The sequence below is a fragment of the Hyla sarda genome, chromosome 8 (assembly GCF_029499605.1).
Source record: "Hyla sarda isolate aHylSar1 chromosome 8, aHylSar1.hap1, whole genome shotgun sequence".
Taxonomy (NCBI): Eukaryota; Metazoa; Chordata; class Amphibia; order Anura; family Hylidae; genus Hyla; species Hyla sarda.
Window position 1 is genome coordinate 40731310 of NC_079196.1, and position 18461 is coordinate 40749770.

General features: G+C 42.7%; 1 protein-coding gene across 2 annotated transcripts in view; it reads right to left on the reverse strand.

Annotated features, from left to right (window-relative positions):
* Positions 1 to 18461, reverse strand: part of ITGB6 (integrin subunit beta 6) — a 163321-nt gene that overhangs the window by 67946 nt on the left and 76914 nt on the right. For both annotated transcript variants that reach the window (XR_008846878.1, XM_056533687.1), the window contains 4 exons: positions 17688 to 17853; positions 14790 to 14951; positions 13535 to 13630; positions 3341 to 3430 (listed from right to left, as the gene is read on the reverse strand). Coding sequence is in view for 1 of the 2 variants with exons in the window: in XM_056533687.1 (XP_056389662.1) it covers positions 3341 to 3430; positions 13535 to 13630; positions 14790 to 14951; positions 17688 to 17853 (514 nt within the window). In the remaining variant the exon portion in view is untranslated. The remainder of the gene's footprint in view (positions 1 to 3340; positions 3431 to 13534; positions 13631 to 14789; positions 14952 to 17687; positions 17854 to 18461) is intronic.

Genomic DNA, 18461 nt, shown 5'->3' on the forward strand with positions numbered 1-18461 from the left:
TTTACAATTCCAATGCAAATGATAAACTAATTTAAAACCCCTGCCTTAGGTTCCCCACTGCAGTCTTTTAGTAAATTGCTAAGAAATTAAGAATGTATTTCTTAATATTGTAGTTTTTTTTTCCCCCTAGTTCTATTCCAGGATCCTGGTGGTCTACAACTAAAGTAATTTAAAGAAGTCCTCTATATACAACTCCCAACTTGTTTTTTGCTTTTTCTCCATCACCCTATCTTTGAGGACTCACTTCTTGTTCTGCTACATTACAGCCAACAGCCAACTTCTGGTGGTACCTGAGGAACGGGCCATGTGTCTTACAATAACTGGTATGCACCCATGATCCCATTTGGAGGATGAGTCTTTTTAAAGGAGTAGTCCAGTGGTGACCCAGTGGTGAACAACTTATCCCCTATCCTAAGGATAGGGGATAAGTTTGAGATCGCGGGGGGTCCGACCGCTGGGGCCCCCTGCGATCTCCTGTACGGAGCCCCGACAGCCCGCGGGAAGGAGGCGTGTCGACCTCCGCACGAAGCGGCAGCCGACATGCCCCCTCAATACAACTCTATGGCAGAGCTGAAGCGATGCCTTCGGCAATCTCCGGCTCTGCCATAGAGATGTATTGAGGGGGCGTGTCGGCCGCCGCTTCGTGCAGGGGTCGGCACCCGCTATCTGGCTGGAGAGCCTGGCCCCCGTACAGAGAGATCGCAGGAGGCCCCAGCGGTCGGACACCCCGGCGATCTCAAATGTATCCCCTATCCTTGGGATAGGGGATAAGTTTTTCACCACTGGACTACCCCTTTAAGTACTCTTCTACGTGGTTAACACCGGGAGGCACTGCTACTATTGCTGAATATTCTCCCCATGCCCAACAATACTGTGAATGCACGGCTACTTGTTTGTTGGCAAAACCAAGTGACTTCTGCCATCGGGTCGAAGCATAACGGTAATGTGAACTTAGCCTTATTTGATAGATTATGGAAGTTCTACTGCATAAAGTTGAAAGAACTAAAAGAAAAAGAACTGATTCAAAGCTTTGTGCCCATTAATAAAACCTCTCTCCCAATTCCGAGGCACCCAAATGATAAACTAAGATAGAGCCCCTGCCCGAGGTTCCCCAGTGCTGAGTGCATTACAACAAACTGCAGTCCTTCAGCAAATTGCTACGAAATTAAGAATATATTTCTTAATATTGGAGTTCTTTTCCTAGTTCTATTGCAGGATCCCGGGGCTCTACAACTAAAGTAATTTAATGAACTCTTCCTAAACCAACTCCTGTGGCTCTGACGCTTGCTATTGGAGCGAGCGCTCTGCGGCCTAATGTCCTTTCTTCGTTTTTCAGAAGTGACTTTTCTTTGCATTGCTAAATTAAATTTCCCCTCTCCCCAGCTTCATACTGACTTAACAGCATTATAATAGTCTTAGTCATGGCCAGCTTTATTTTGTAAGTCTGGGCCATTAACCAGCTGCTGCAGATAAAATACTGTGTCATATTATACAGCCATTAATGTCAAATGTGATTACATAGCCAGGATAGGAAGGAGAGCGGGCTGGTGGCTAATGCAAGCCTCTAAAGCACAAGGCTTGAGTTCATTACTAACGCTGCATGATTCAACATATCTATATTGGTTTTGCCACTGTAGCACTTAAACAGAAAAGCGATTTGTATCATCAGGATCCACATGAAACCAAATAGTCCAGTAATGGAGTTTTTAACCCAGTTTGCGCCAAAGTGATGAGCATAGCAATGCCTAGGATAAGGGAAATGGCCTTCATACCTTAAGTAGAAAGAGCTACATTTGTCTTGTATTATCCCATTATATCTTGTCATCTATCCTTTTCGATAACATTTATAGCTTATGTTAGTCCTGCCGAAGCACTTATGCGACACGGAAAGCGCTGAATCCCATTATAAGTGTGTATTCACATGCTGGGCGTGATGCGAAAAAATGATATATAATCCGCTAAGCCTTTAAAAAAGGGGTTGCAATCATTTTAGGTTCAATTAAGGCATGATCAAGTGTTAGGACCCTCATCGTAAAGCAAGCATACCTATAGATTTCATTAAAGAGGCACTCTGGAGAAGTAAAAAAAAAAAGCAACTGGTGCTAGAAAGGTATACTGATTTGTAAATTACTTCTATTTAAAAATCTTTATCCTTGCAGTACTTATCCGCTGCTGTATGCTCCAGAGGAAGTTGTGTAGTTCTTTCCAGTCTGACCACAGTGCTCTCTGCTGACACCTCTGTTTTTGTCAGGAACTGTCCAGAGTAGGAGCAATTCCCCATAGAAAAGCTCTCCTGCTCTGGACAGTTCCTGACATGGACAGAGATGTCAGCAGAGAGCACTGTGGTCAGACAGAAAATAACTACACAACTTCCTCTGGAGCAAACAGCAGCTGATAAGTACTGCAAGAATTAAGATTTCTAGAGAGAAGTAATTTACAAATCTGTTTAACTTTCTGGCACCAGCTGATTTAAAATACCTTTTTTTTCTGTGGAGTACCTTTTAATGATTATAAAACAATTATTCCAGAGAAACTAAACATGCTCTGATGTGTTATCCTTGGATCTTAACGGTAACAACCCTACTGATCAAACAGCAGTCCAAAGGCCAACTGAACAAAAACGGGTGGAGACTATCTGCCATGATGTCTCCCATACACTGCACACAAAGAAGATGGGATTCTGCTCTTCTATGTATTTTTAGTACACCCTTAGATGCAGCAGCAGCATGGAGAGCATGATAGAACAGCAGTGAACAGTTTAAGCTGTGAATCAAGCCCTGGGATGTATCTGTTACTTACTTTGAACTCTTGTGTAGTCTCTCTGCAGATTCTTTCTTGTCTGCCTCTGCTCCAGGAACTCACTCTCCCTATAAACTCCCCCCTCATCCCTCTCCTCTTCATAGACTTATCTGGACATCGTGTAACCTGGCAGTCAGTGAGCTGCTAGTTTATCATGTAAACACTGTACAGAATTTAGCAAATTTTTAGAGTTAATTAAAGTTTAGCAGGGGCATAAGAAAGAAACTTTCTCTGATAAGATATAAAGTTTTCATTCACTTGTACAATCTATGCAAATATGGTGGTGATCATTTCTCACTCCTTTTAATTAACTGATGGCAGCGGGGCTTGCAACATAACAGTAGGAAAACACAGTAAACACAGAAAATGGGGTTACACATAGACCCATGGTGACCACATTGTTCAGACACCTTAAGAAAGTTCTGAAGATGAGTGCCATACTTTAGCAACCATGGATACTAAATACATTTACAAAATCACAACTTTTCATATCGGTAAAAAATAATATCCAAATATAATGTAATATAATATAAATTCTTACTTTGTATGCCGACAAAATCAACTGTAATACGTTTCCTGAATCTTTGTTCAGAAGACCTACAGTAGCTCCAGGTATGAGTTTAGCATATTTCTGCAATAAACAAGGAAAATATTATATATATTACTGTATGTCTGTTCTGAAGTGCACATTGTGAACTTTCTTTAAGTAATATTCTGTAGCTTCAGCATGGGTAGGGGAGTGTCTGACAGCTCGGTATAGAAGATGTTGTACACTACTGACATTGACTTTCAACAGGTTGATCAGCTATCCACCACACTAACGGCACTCACCCTTAATCAACTATTTATATACAATAAAAGTGAATTCACATACGCAAAGGGCCCTTTTACACTGGCTGAAGGGCGTAGGATAATGAGCGCCCTTTTTATACAGGCAGATTATGGGGAATTAGCATACCTAGGAATACACATTTACTTGATAATCAACCCATGTAAAGGGGCCTTTAAGCCCTATAAGATTAGGGAAGGGATTATGGGGACCGGCTATGAGGACGGGCTATGAGGAGGGGATATAAAGATGGGATATGAGTTTCGGGATATGAGGAGGGGATATACGGACGGGGTGAGAGGACGGGATATAAGGACAGGATATCGGGTTGTGCCATGAGGACAGGATATGGAGTTGGGATATAAGGATGGTATATGAGAACAGGATATCAGGTTGGGATATAAGGAACAGGATATGAGGACAGGATATGAGGTTGGGTTATATTAGGATGGAATATAAGGCCAGGATGTAAGGACAGGATATGGGGTCAGGATATGAGGACAGGATGTGGGGTTTGGATATGAGGATGGTATATGAGGACGGGATATGAGGACGGGATATGAGGACAGGATATGAGGACGGGATATGAGGACGGGATATGAGGACAGCATATGAGGTCGGGATATGAGGACAAGATATGAGGACAGGATATAAGGTCGGGATATGAGGACAAGATATGAGGACGGGATATGAGGACAGGAAATGAGGACAGTATATGAGGACAGGATATGAGGTCGGGATATGAGGACGAGATATGAGGACAGGATATGAGGTCGGAATATGAGGACAAGATATGAGGACGGGATATGAGGACGAGATATGAGGTCGGGATATGAGGACAGGATATGAGGTAGGGATATGAGGATGAGATATGAGGTCGGGATATGAGGATGAGATATGAGGTCGGAATATGAGGACACAATATTAGATTGGGATATGAGGACAGAATATTAGATTGGGATATGAGGCTGAGATATGAGGTCGGAATATGAGGACAGAATATTAGATTGGGATATGAGGACAGAATATTAGATTGGGATATGAGGACAGGATATTAGATTGGGATATGAGGACAGGATATGAGGTCGGAATATGAGGACAAGATATGAGGACGGGATATGAGGACGAGATATGAGGTCGGGATATGAGGACAGGATATGTGGTAGGGATATGAGGATGAGATATGAGGTCGGAATATGAGGACAGAATATTAGATTGGGATATGAGGCTGAGAGCATCATTGTTACTTCTCCCACAAGGTTTAGGCAGAAAAGCTGGTCAACGCCGAGTACTCTGCTAGTATCTGATAAAGTTCTAAACTGAAGCCAAACTAAGCTTTAGACATGTTCACACCGTAAATTACTTTGTTTTTTCATCTATTGTTTTTAGGTTGTTGTTGTTTTTTTTTTTTTTTTGCTACAAAGCAAAATAAGTTCATTTTTTATGGCTTAGTGGTCACATAACTGGACTTTCCTTTTACTACTACTGTTGTACTTTGTACTATTGTTCTGCGCTGGTGTCTGAATAAATACCTGAGAATTTCCTCTGCCAACATTCCTTGAATACTATCGCAGCTGCATTGTTACTGTTTGACTTGGAGCCCTGCCACATCCAACGTACTATGAAAATACAAATATTTCTTAATATTTAAATACATATCATCTTCCCGAGCTGTCAGCTGTAGGGATAGATGTATATACAATGTATCAGCTTTCTATTTCAGAACTCCGCTTTGATAAAGCTCCTTACAATCTGGCAAATATAATCACATGTTTGTTTCAGCGACGCTGTGGATACTGAGCGGGAGACGCTTCAACAAATCTGGACTGTAAAAATATTTCAGTATTTTATCATCCCAGTGCTACGATGTATATTAATTATTAGATATTACTGTGGCATCTTTACTAGTAAAGTTCTTAGACTAGTAAGTCATATTGCATACTGCAACAGGAGGGTAAGTGACCTCCTCCCCTATTTTAACTCATTGGACCCCCACGATCTCACTGCAGGGGTCCGATGGGCACCCTGATCCCACAGGTACCTTTCCTTAAGCCTTTAGATGCTGTCATGATGGCATCGAAGGGTCAATGGAGGACATCTGCATGATCACTGCTGATAACAAGCGGCACCGGCAGTCTACGAAGCGAGTGCAGCTTCAGCATTTGTTTCATAAACGGTAAGCGTGCCGCAGCACACATGCAGATTGCATGTCCTCTAGGGGTTAAAGTTGTTGCACATATGTGGATAAAAAATCTAAAGGAAATATTTTATGTTAAATATTTTTTTAAAAGGGGTACTCCCATTTCAGCTTGCCATTCTATCCATAGAATAGGGCATAACACACGGATTAGGGGGATCCTACCGCTAAAAAGAGTGCACCGCACCACAGAAGAATTTGGGGGCCCCATAGAGCAGTTTTTCCCAACCAGGATGCCTCCAGCTGTAGCAAAACTACAACTCCCAGCATGCCCAGACAGCCATTATATAAGAACAATTATGTCCCTGTTCTTGGGATCAGTGGTCGGACCCCACCGATCAGCTTGTTATCTGCCTATCCTACATTATTCTTGTTTTATTTTTTTATTTTTTTTTATTCTTTCTTTGTTTTCCCATCACTATGCTGGCATGCTTCTGCATGTCAGCATATTGTGCTTGTACCTAGAAATATGCACTGGCTCAGTGGGATTTCTATACAGTCAGACTGTGTGTAAGACAAAAGGAATTCCTCCCTTTTAAATGTTATGCTTGATTGCAGCACTGAAGAGGTTAAAGGGGTACTACGCCCCTAGACATCTTATTCCCTATACAAAGGATAGGGGATAAGATGTATGATCGTAAGGGTCCCGCCGCTGGATCTCGGCTGTGGCACCACAGACATCCGATGCACAGAGCGAAGTTTGCTCTGTGCCGGATCACTGGCGATGCGGGGTGGAGGCTCGTGACATCATGGTCATGGAGGGGGCGTGGGCGTGATGTCAAGCGTGTTCGGCGCTGCTCCCGACTCTCCAAACGAATGCTGGGTGCAGCAGGGAGATCGAGGGGGTCCCCAGCGACGGGACCCCCACAATCAGACATCTTATCTCCTATCCTTTTCGGAATGGAATAAGTATTCCGAAAATGACCTATTGTTTAAATCAAATTGTAATGTTAAATAACTTTTTTTATTTATTGTTTTAAAATAATCTTTTGTTTTTTCCCCCTAATTTGCCATTTTACTACTTATTTGATATAAAATAATCCTGAAATCCTGCGGTTTTGATTCAAGGCTTAATAAGCTGATTCTTCCTGTTTTGTAGAGAAAACTTTTCAGCAGTCTCCTACTTATCACAGACAGGATTACAATGAAAGGTGACACCAGTATACAGATGACACTGGATCCACCACCATTCACAATAGGTGACGGTCACAACTACCCTCTTCCCCCCCCCCCCCCCACCCTTTCACTAAGACCTCTGCATAGGTCCCAGACTATACTTTGCCTTTCTGTACAATATCAATGTACAAAAAATGTTGTGGAAAAAGAAATGTCAATCAGAAAACAGAAACAGATTTGAAAAAAAAAAACATGTTTCATTATCTGCTTCTTTTCAGTAAATAAAATACTTAGTTGAACAACTTTTAAGGCCCATTCACACAACAAAATCTCTGCCTGGAGATATTCTGGGCAGAGATTCCATCTGGAGCGGGCGCAGACAAAACAAGCAGGCGATAGGACCGCACGGAAATGCGCTGTCTCAATAGATGACAATGCATTTTAGAGCGGATCCCGCCAAAAGAATAGACGCGTTCATACTTTCGATGGAGTCTGGGGTCAGGAATTTCCCCAACGGAAACTCCATAGTGCGAATGGTGCAGCAGGATCCCATTGAAAACAATGGGAGGCTGCTTCACTGTATTCTCCAAGCGGAATTCCACTCAATAAAATACGTAGTGTCCCTTAGGATCTCAGTATTCTCTGATCTCAGCCGTGGTGGTAGAAGCAGGACATGCAATAAAATTATTGTTTGTCGATTTTCTTTTCCTAGAAATTTCTAAATAAAAGGAGGGCATGGCTCCTCGCGGAGAAAATGTTGTGGGGCAAAAAAGTATTTAGTTAGCCACAAATTGTTCTCCCACTTAAAAAGATGAGAGGCCTGTAATTTTCATCATAGGTATACCTCAACTACGAGAGACAGAATGGAAAAAAAAAATCTATAAAATCACATTGTCTGATTTTAAAAGAATTAGCAAATTATGGTGGAAAATAAGTATTTGGTCAATAAATAAATAAAAACTCACCTCGTCTTGTTTGGAGGAGAAAGAATGCTGAGTTGCATCCAAAGAACACCATATCTACTGTGAAGCATGGGGGTGGAAACAACATGCTTTGGGGCTGTTTTTCTGCTAAAAGAATAGAACGACTGATCTGTGTAAAGGAAAAAATGAATGGGGCCATGTATTGTGAGATTTTGAGTGAAAATCTCCTTCCATCAGCAAGGGCATTGAAGATGAAACGTGGCTGGGTCTTTCAGCATGACAATGATCCCAAACACACCGGGAAACGAAAAGTGAATTTGTAAGAAGCATTTCAAGGTCCTGGAGTGGCCTAGCCAGTCTCCAGATCTCAACCCCATAGAAAACCTTTGGACGAGTTGAAAGTCCGTGTTGCCCAGCAACAGCCCCAAAACATCACTGCTCTAGAGGAGATCTGAATGGAGAAATGGGCCAAAATACCAGCAACAGTGTGTGAAAACCTTGTGAAGACTTACAGAAAACGTTTGACAAAGCGTATATAACAAAGTATTGAGATGAACTTTTGTTATTGACCAAATACTTATTTTCCGCCATAATTTGAATAAATTCTTTAAAAATCAGACAATGTGATTTTATGGATTTTTTTCTCATTCTGTCTCTCATAGTTGAGGTATACCTATGATGAAAATTACAGGCCTCTCTCATCTTTTTAAGTGGGAGAACTTGCACAATTGGTGGCTGACTAAATACTTTTTTGCCCCACTGTAATTTCTCAGTTTCATATTTGCATTTAAGATATAAGCTGATTTTACTGGAGTCCCTGGGAATCAACTGTACTCTTTGCGCTCATTCACACTACATATTTGCCAAGCTCAACTCCGCTATGAAGCTTTGCTGTGGAAGATACGGTGCAGCAGCCTCCCATTGCTTCCAATGTGATTCTGCTGCACTATTCACACTACAAAGTTTCCATGGTGGACATTCTGCAGCAAAAATTCCAGAACTCAGACTCAGCGGAAAGAATGAACATATTACTTATTTAGGTGGAATGCGCTCGGAAATGCATTAGAGTATACGGAAACGGTGCTTTTTTGTGCGGTCCTAGAGCTTGTTCAGCCAGCGCCCGCTGCAGATGAAAAGTCTTCAACCCCCCTGCAGTGCCCCCACAGGGGAAATGAAGCATTACATACTTCCCATTGAAATTATTTGCCTGACTGTCTAATGCAGGAATATTTTGGTCCTCCCGAACAAAACATGATCTTTGTAGCTTATCTCTGGTCTGACTAAAAGAGTCCTGAAAGGTAGACCTCTGGTAACTCAAATTTTCCTAATACACTTTTAGAAAAATTGGATTTTTAAAGCAAAAACCCTTTTAAATTAAAGGGGTTATCAAGGATAGGAAAAAAAGAGCTTACTTATTTCAAAAACCGCGCCCCGTCTTTCTCCAGCTTGGGTGTGGTTCTGCAGTTCAGTTTCATTGAAGTGAATGGAGCCAAGTTGTAATGCCACACCCAACCTGGAGACAGGCTTGGAGCTGTTTTTTTTAAAGAAATGAGCTCTGTTTTTCTATTCCTGAATAACCCTTTTAAACTCTATCATAAGAAAGATCGGCTCCAAACCAAGATTTGTAAAGGGGTACTCTGCCCCTAGACATCTTATCCCCTATCCAAAAGATGGGGGATAAGATGTCTGATCGCACGGGGACCCCTGCGATCTTGGCTGCGGTACCCCAGACATCCGGTGCACGGAGCGAACTTCACTCCGTGCGGGATGACTGCCAATACGGGGGGCGGAGGCTCGTGACATCACGGTCGCAAGCCTCCTAATGCCCCTTCAATTTATGTCTATGGGAGGGGGTGTGACTTGCATTGAGAGGGCGTGGCCGTGACATCACGAGCCGATGGTGTACCCCTTTAAGAAAACGCTCAAGAATCTTCTAAGATTTCTCTCAATGACAGATGAAACAGCAACAGATGTAAAATACGATAAAATTTTCTTTGCCGGTTGCCAAGTATGTGACATATCAAACATTAACCATATTTTTCTGATTATTGTTTCACATACTGTAAAATAAATTGAACTTGACATCTCATACTCAGATCACATCTGCTCCATGGCTGCTCTTCCATATGTCATTCAAGGTGTGTTAGGAGAGGGGGGGACACAGAATTGTTTTTTCTGCACAAGGAAATGGAAAGTTCTTATATTTGTTATTGTTTTGATGATGAATTCTACAATGAACCATATTTTCTAATTGGAAAATGTCTGTAAAAATAATTCACATACACTTTGTATATTTGTGCTATATAGCACAATTTTTCTTATTAGGTAGACTAGACTAATTAGGTAGACTAGAAAATATTGTCTTAGTAAGCAAATTTACCATGGAAGATTTATTACCGCATATACTCGAGTATACGGTAAGTCGAGTTTTTCAGCACGATTTTTTGTGCTGAAAAAGTCCCCCTCGGCTTATACTCGAGTGAACTCTCCGCCTGTCAATCCCTTCTTAGTGGTCTTCAACCTGCGGACCTCCAGATGTTGCAAAACTATAACTCCCAGCATGCCCGGACAGCCATCGGCTGTCCGGGCATGCTGGGAGTTGTAGTTTTGAAACCTCTGGAGGTCCGCAGGTTGAAGACCACTGCGGCCTTCATCATCATTCAGACCCCCCCTTTAGTTTTCTACTCACCTCCCCTCGGTGGGAAGGAAGGGTGAGTTGGTCCGGGCCATCTATGCTGCAGGGACCATCCGGTGGGGAGGGTTAGTCATTCTGGGTTGTCCATTTTCACCCGGGGGGCCCTCTTCTCCGCGCTCCGAGCCTGGCCCCAGACTAGTGACGTTGCCTTGACGGCAATGCAGAGGGACGCGCATTAACGTCCCTGTGCGTCGCTGTCAAGACAACGTCACTAGTCCGGGGCCGGGCCCGGAGCGCCGAAAAAAGGCCCCCCCGGGCATGCTGTGAGTTGTAGTTTTGCAACATCTGGAGGTCCGCAGGTTGAAGACCACTGATGAAGAGATTGACAGGTGGTGATGATGAAGGGGGGGATGATGATGGGGGGGGGGGATGATGACGGGGGGGGGGGGTGATGTATTTTCCACCCTAGGCTTATAGTCGAGTCAATAACTTTTCGTGGGTTTTGGGTGTGAAATTAGGGGCCTCGGCTTATATTCAGGTCGGCTTATACTCGAGTATATACGGTAATACTGTATCATTGTATGAGGTGTGGGCCAGTCTCTAAACACATGTAATGGGCAGATGAATCAACCTGGTGTGGACCATTTCCTGGCAATAAAAGCTGTTTTCTTTATTATTTTCTTGTCCAGCATTTGGTTACTTACTACCATCATCAAATTTTGTGGTTTTCTTAATCCTTCCAGTACTTATGAGATGCTGTATGCTCCAGAGGAAGTTGTGTAGTTCTTTCCAGCCTGACCACAGTGTTCTCTGCTGCCACCTCTTTGCATGTCAGGAACTGTCCAGAGCAGCAGTAAATCCCTACAGCAAACCTATCCTGCTCTGGACAGTTCCTGACACGGACAGAGGTGTAAGCAGAGAGCACTGTGGTCAGACTGGTCAGGTGGAAAGACCCACACAACTCCTACTAGAGCGTACAGCAGCTGATAAGTACTGGATTAAGATTTTGAGATAGAAGTAATTTCCAAATATGTATAACTTTTTGGCAACAGTGTATGTTAACATATGTTGATTTTGGGTACCTACCCCAACTCCACACAGCTGTATTATATCTCTACTTTGTACAGAGCCATAATAGAGCACCCATAGAAGTGCATAGGACCTTACTGAATCTGTGCACCTATGGAGAAATATAAAGGTTCCACACATGCCAAGAATATCTCCAACATGGCACCATACTATGGCCCGTAGAGTACAATGTATTCCGTCTGATGCAGTACAGTCCCCCACCCTGCGTGTGCATTAGACCTGAATGTAAAATAAGACTTATGTTCGGTTGACTATGAGGCTTTAGATTGTTTGTATTTTTGCTTTTCCTTCGTTCTACACAACACGAGCGGCTTTACTGATTACCGAGCACAGGAAATATTGCTCATTATATTCTCATTTCGGTTTAGACCCAGCTTATCCCAGGGAAAAACACCATTAATCAAAGGCTAATGCAATTCTCCATATTAAATCACGGTGTAGGCTAGATGCACCAGAGCGGCACACGGAGCACAACAACCAGAGATATTCCCGCAGAATGTATAATGGACACTTTACAAAATCTGGGTTAGTTATCATTAGAATGAAAGCTCATTCTGGAATCTGGAACCTCTCTGTGTGTTATGTGACTATTTAAAAATCTGTTCCAATAAAATATTTTGTAATTTATGAAACACCAAATTTTTGCACCCTTTATAATGGTAAGATCACTTCAAAACATACTGGAAGGGACAATACATAAAGAGGAACAAATATGGGGCTGGTGCTACAGAAGACTTGTCATACATACAATGGGCCTCATTTTCTAAGCTGAAACCGACCAGTTTTTGTCTGGTTAATTTGGCGCAGAGTGTCTGAGACATGTCTGAGATAGTCTGCGACAGTGGGCGCCTGGAAAATCTGACAGAAAGGGGCATGATCTGTCGCAAAGGGGGGGGGGGTGATCGGCCTGAATTCACAGAAAATCCTGTGGATAAATGGCTGGAAATATCCACCTAAAAAGAGCTGGTCATAAAATGTTCCCCACTTTTCCCAATAGTAAATACAGAGGAATCCTGCAAGTCTGAAACATTTCCCACTAGTAAAAACCTGACACTCTAATGAGGCCCAATATGTGTCAGCCAGACCAGACAATTTTGGCAGGATCTGCTGACCATCTTATGGGGAGGGAAGGATTGGGCATGTTGTATTTCAACTGCCTGATCTGTTTGTTCTCAGGGAGATAAGTCACCACCAGAGGGGACCGTATTATACAACATACACACCCCCTGACTGTGTAATCCCGCCCAACTCCTATTATTTAAACTAAGTCCCACCCATCTGACTCATTACCTGACTTGTCAGACAAACTTTGAACCCACATATCTTGGGATCTGAAAGGTGTATCAATAAACTGTAAAATGTGTGTGATCAGGGCACTATGTGTGATCAGGGCACTATGTGTGATCGGGGCACTATGTGTGACCGGGGCACTATGTGTGATCGGGGCACTATGTGTGATCGGGGCACTATGTGTGATCGGGGCACTATGTGTGATCGCGGCACCATGTGTGATCGGGGCACTATGTGTGATCGGGGCACTATGTGTGATCGGGCACTATGTGTGATCGGGGCACTATGTGTGATCGGGGCACTATGTGTGATCGGGGCACTATGTGTGATCGGGGCACTATGTGTGATCGGGCACTATGTGTGATCGGGGCACTATGTGTGATCGGGGCACTATGTGTGATCGGGGCACTATGTGTGATCGGGGCACTATGTGTGATCAGTGTGCCCTAAGCTATAGTATGGTAAAGCATTTTCTTTTCTTTTTTTTGGGGGGGGGGGGGGGGGGGGGGTTTGACCACAGGTCCTCTTGATTGGAATTCTCCATAGAAACCTAATACTTTGTGATGCCCGAATTATCAAGGGACTTATTAAGGGAGTTAATGCCTGAAATATCAAGGGACTGTGACATACAATGTCATCAAGTCTTTTTCTCTTACCTGGTAGAGTGGGACTTGTTTTTCAGTAACAGCGAAAATGAGCAGAATATTATTCTCCACCAACTTCTCTATCAGCTGGCCAAGTGTCGGGTATTCCTGGAAGAAGCAAATAGCAAGATGTCCTCGGTCACTGTTTATATAGATAGGAAAGTCCTCAGACCACTTCTTTGAGCTTCTCTGGTTTGTTCAGTAGTTTCCCCATTCCTATTAGTTTCTCATATAAAGTACATTAGAGCTTTAGGGCCTCATACACATCACAGAAGAGTTGTTTAAACCCGCTGTGTTGTGTGGAACAGGCCGAATCTCTAATGTATATGGGGGTCTCCTGATTCTCCCATGGCAGATGAGGTAGGGGAAAAAAAAGGATCAGGAATGTTTAATTTCAACTGCCTGATCCTTTTATTCTCAGGGAGAAGTCTTACAATGAACACTAAGCCGAGTGTTCATCGTGTTTATGGGGGGGATCAGGAGAGAGCTGTTGGCAAACACACATTTGAGAGCATTATGTGGTGGCCCAGTACAGGAGATGTTTCCCCGTTCCCTTGCTGTCCTGTCAGGCAGCCTCCTTCAGTGTCCCCAGGGCCCCTGTTTCCCCCCTGTACATATGTTCTGCAGTGTATTGTATTATAAAATGTGTTGTATCCTTAAGAGTTATACCATGTGATATGTCATGTGATTGTTACCCAGGAGGTACCAGTGACCAGGTGATCCCAAGAGTGACCTATGGGCTCCCTGCTAGTCTCCCCCATATAAGCCCTGGGTGGAGCTTCTCTCTCTTCTGCTGAGGTCCAGTGCAGTCACCTAGTGTGTGTGTCCAGAGTGTTGGAGACCTCAAAGTCCAGTCCTGCAGCCACCATCAATTCAAGTAAGATAAAGTCACAGCTTTAGGAGTCAAGTCAAGGTCTTAAGGTCTCGGAGTCACTGGTCACCCCCTTGGGCCCTGGCTGAACTGTATAGACTTTACCATCTGTCTACCCTCAGTAAAGCTATCATTGTCCATAACTTGGCTTTGGAGTAATGCCCCCGTGCCTAGCCCAGGATCCAGTGGTATACCTTCGGGTGGTTATAGGGTAAACCATGCCCTGGTGTCACGAATACAAGGGGTTAATGTCATCTGCCCCTATGGTAACAACATCTGCCCTCTTCACACCCCGCTACCACAATTTAAAACATAAACAACCATGTTACTACAATGATGTAAAGTGGTCTTCAAACTCTTTTCTTATTACCCTGGGGGAGTAAATCTGTAGTTTACCTGGACAGTGGACATGTAGTATTCATTGCTGCTGTCTAGGTGGCACTGACAATCATTTGGAATCACAATCCCTGCCAATTTGCTGTCCATGCCGTAATGAGAATCTGCATCAGTCACAAATACCAGCAAATGCATTGATCCGTTCCTCCATCCGATACGTTCCTAAGATGGAATAAAGTATCCACAAGAAAAAGAAAAGAATTATGTGATGGAGCCTCCCAAACTGTCTTCAACTCAAAAAGAAGTAAAGATAAAAGGTTGGGGGTCATAGTACTTATCAAATGTAAAAGGTGTGCCCAGTAAGCAATGTATAGGTGTGCCCAGTGAGCAATGTATAGGTGTGCCCAGTGAGCAATGTATAGGTGTGCCCAGTAAGCAATGTATAGGTGTGGCCAGTAAGCAATGTATAGGTGTGCCCAGTGAGCAATGTATAGGTGTGCCCAGTAAGCAATGTATAAGTGTGCCCAGTGAGCAATGTATAGGTGTGGCCAGTAAGCAATGTATAGGTGTGCCCAGTAAGCAATATATAGGTGTGCCCAGTAAGCAATATATAGGAGTGCCCAGTAAGCAATATATAGGTGTGCCCAGTAAGCAATGTATAGGTGTGCCCAGTAAGCAATGTATAGGTGTGCCCAGTAAGCAATGTATAGGTGTGCCCAGTAAGCAATGTATAGGTGTGGCCAGTAAGCAATGTATAGGTGTGCCCAGTAAGCAATATATAGGTGTGCCCAGTAAGCAATGTATAGGTGTGCCCAGTAAGCAATGTATAGGTGTGGCCAGTAAGCAATGTATAGGTGTGCCCAGTAAGCAATATATAGGTGTGCCCAGTAAGCAATATATAGGTGTGCCCAGTAAGCAATGTATAGGTGTGCCCAGTAAGCAATGTATAGGTGTACCCAGTAAGCAATATATAGGTGTGCCCAGTAAGCAATGTATAGGTGTGCCCAGTAAGTAGTGTGTAGGTGTGCCCAGTAAGCAATGTATAGGTGTGCGCAGTAATTTTTGTGGAAACACCTTCACCCATTAAATACTTGTTTGTTTTCACCCTTTCTTTTGGGGGGCACTCCATCTCAAACACACCCCACCAACCAAAGCTCTGAAGCCAGGTTAGCATGTCTATATCCATAGAGAAAGGTAACGCAATCTCAGGTTACTGAAAGAGTGCTTCTAGTATAATACCCATAAGCTAGTGTACCAACTTAAGACCATTATAATGAGTGCTCTCCCAGCAACCCATGGTTGCATTTTTATTTTCTGATATGCCAGGAAAGGGACAGAATTTGACCTACTACCATCTATAAGTGAAACTCCGACCAAACGTTATTAGAGGTAACAGACCAAGTGTGTGCATTTAGCATATTAACCTATTAAGGCTCTGTATAGTATAGGCATGCATTGTTCATTGACTCCAATTGTATTAAAAAAAACGAAAAAAAAAGTATATTACCCTGTATAGGTTGTTTCTTTGTTTTGTTTTTGTTTTGCTGGATGCCTGTGCATTGAAAAGCCACTGACACCACTTTTCCAATACATAAAAAAAACAACAGATATTGATGTATACCAGTCTATCGAAGACCAAAAGGTCAATGGGTAAATGGAGCCCTATGGATATTGTTGACTTAAAGGCCAACAGATTTTCCTGGCATTTAGGCAAACATAGTGTTCAAGAGCAGTGTGAACAGAGCCTTAGACTACATGAACAAAGGCGTTGTGCTCCGACCTGTGGATGGATTCGATGGGCCCCATTGACTTTGAATGGGGTCGGTCGGGTTTCTGCTTGGGTTTTGTTGTTTCAAAGGAGTTGAGCGGAGAAAAAATTAGGACATGAAGAATTTTTTCTCTGCTCAACTCCCGTAATTTGAATGGAGTTTGCTAGCGGTGCCTTTATGCACTGGTCACCTCCTCTACCCCCTGATTGACAGCTAGGCTGCACTATAATCTCTGCCTCTACCCTGTAATATAGCAGCTGAGGGAAACGCCCAGTGGACTCCAAATCCTAATTTGCATAACTTTTTATAGAGAGATACTTCAGCGCTGAAGAGGTTAATGAACAAATGAGATATGTATTTATGAATTCGGGGTCAAAAGCCCTATACAGCTTTGCCCTTACTTCATAAAATCCTGCTGACAGGTCCACTTTCATCCTAAAAAAAATGCTGTTTTCTATGCAGAATTAGGTAAAAATGTCAGCAATTTTTCCTGCCATTTGTTCAATTTTTTAGATTTTTTTTTTTGCATGTATTGACATTTTTTTTGCATGTTTTGTACATATGAAATGTATTTTCAAATGATTTTTTTTAAATACAAAAACAGCCCAAAAATAAGTGAAAAAAGAAACTCTGACAAGCGGCTAAGGTGTAAGCAGCTAAAAAAAAAGCCTCAAACCTAATTTTGTAGCTGTAGAATTGTACTGAATAGGAATTACCAAATCTTTCTCCATTCAGAACAATAGAACTTCATATTAGAAAGAAACCCTGTTTTTGAAAATTTTTCATCCTTAAAATGGCCATTTTGCAGCTCGAAAAAAACAAAAAACAATATACTGTTTGTGACTGGCTTGAATTGGTATTTTTTGCAAGTTTTTTGGGCCTATTACATTCCATAAAAACAGTTGGTTTACCCTTGTAGCAAAAAAACAAACAAAAAAAAGCGTGTTAAAATATCGACTCAAAAACAGACCAAAGAGCAGAAAAAATTGCTGATATTTTCAGCCATGTTCTAAATGAAAAACGCATTATTTTTTTTTAGGTTGAAAATATAGTTCATAAACCCTGGTGATGGTAAGTGCCATGTACTATACCCCACAGAGGAGCGCTCCTACAGTATATCTACATAAGACTGCTGTTCTGTCATGAACACTGGTTCAGTAAGTAGTCAATATAATAAAAAGCGACTTACCTTGCAAACTGCTGCCTGCATAATGGCATCAAACCCTCCTTCGGGTGTATCGATATTTGCCGATATTCTTTGTTTTTGCACAATGTTGTTAAAATTGACCGTATTGTGAGTCAGCGATAAGACGTGTTTATATCCAAAGGTGGGTAGGCAGTCCACGGATTCCCTGCTGTAAAAGAGAAAAATTAATTATAAGGCCGGGTCACAAGTTTCGATTGCTTTGACAGGGATATTAAAGCGTGCATCCATATTTTCAGCGCCACGCGATGATCAGCTCAAGCCTGGGGAGACACAAGCCACCCTGGGTGGTAAAGTTGCTGAGGCAACCGTATGGCGCCCAGCAAGTTCCATAAATGAATCCTTTTCTGATGAACGGAACTCGTGCACAGAACTTGCTGGAATTTGTACGGTTGCCTTAGCAATTGTACTGCTCGCCATTGCCTGTGTCCCCCTATGCTGGCGCTGAAGATCATGCAGGCCTAAAACTATTGATGTATACTTTAAAGAGTACCTTTCATCAAAAAATGTTATGATGTTGTGATAGCCTGGGGGAGTAGGGTATATGGGGTGTAGCTGTGCCGTGACTAAAGGGTGTCTGGTTAATCCTTTCTATTCGTGACGCCAGGGTGAGGGCTCCTCTGTAATGCTTGTCCTACCGCTACCCTTCCCAAGAGCGATAGGGAGGTATAGAATAATTGAATGTCCACAATCGGAGAGTTTGCTGAAAACAGTCGGAACTTTACTGTAGATTTTATGCAAGCTTCATAACCGGAACAG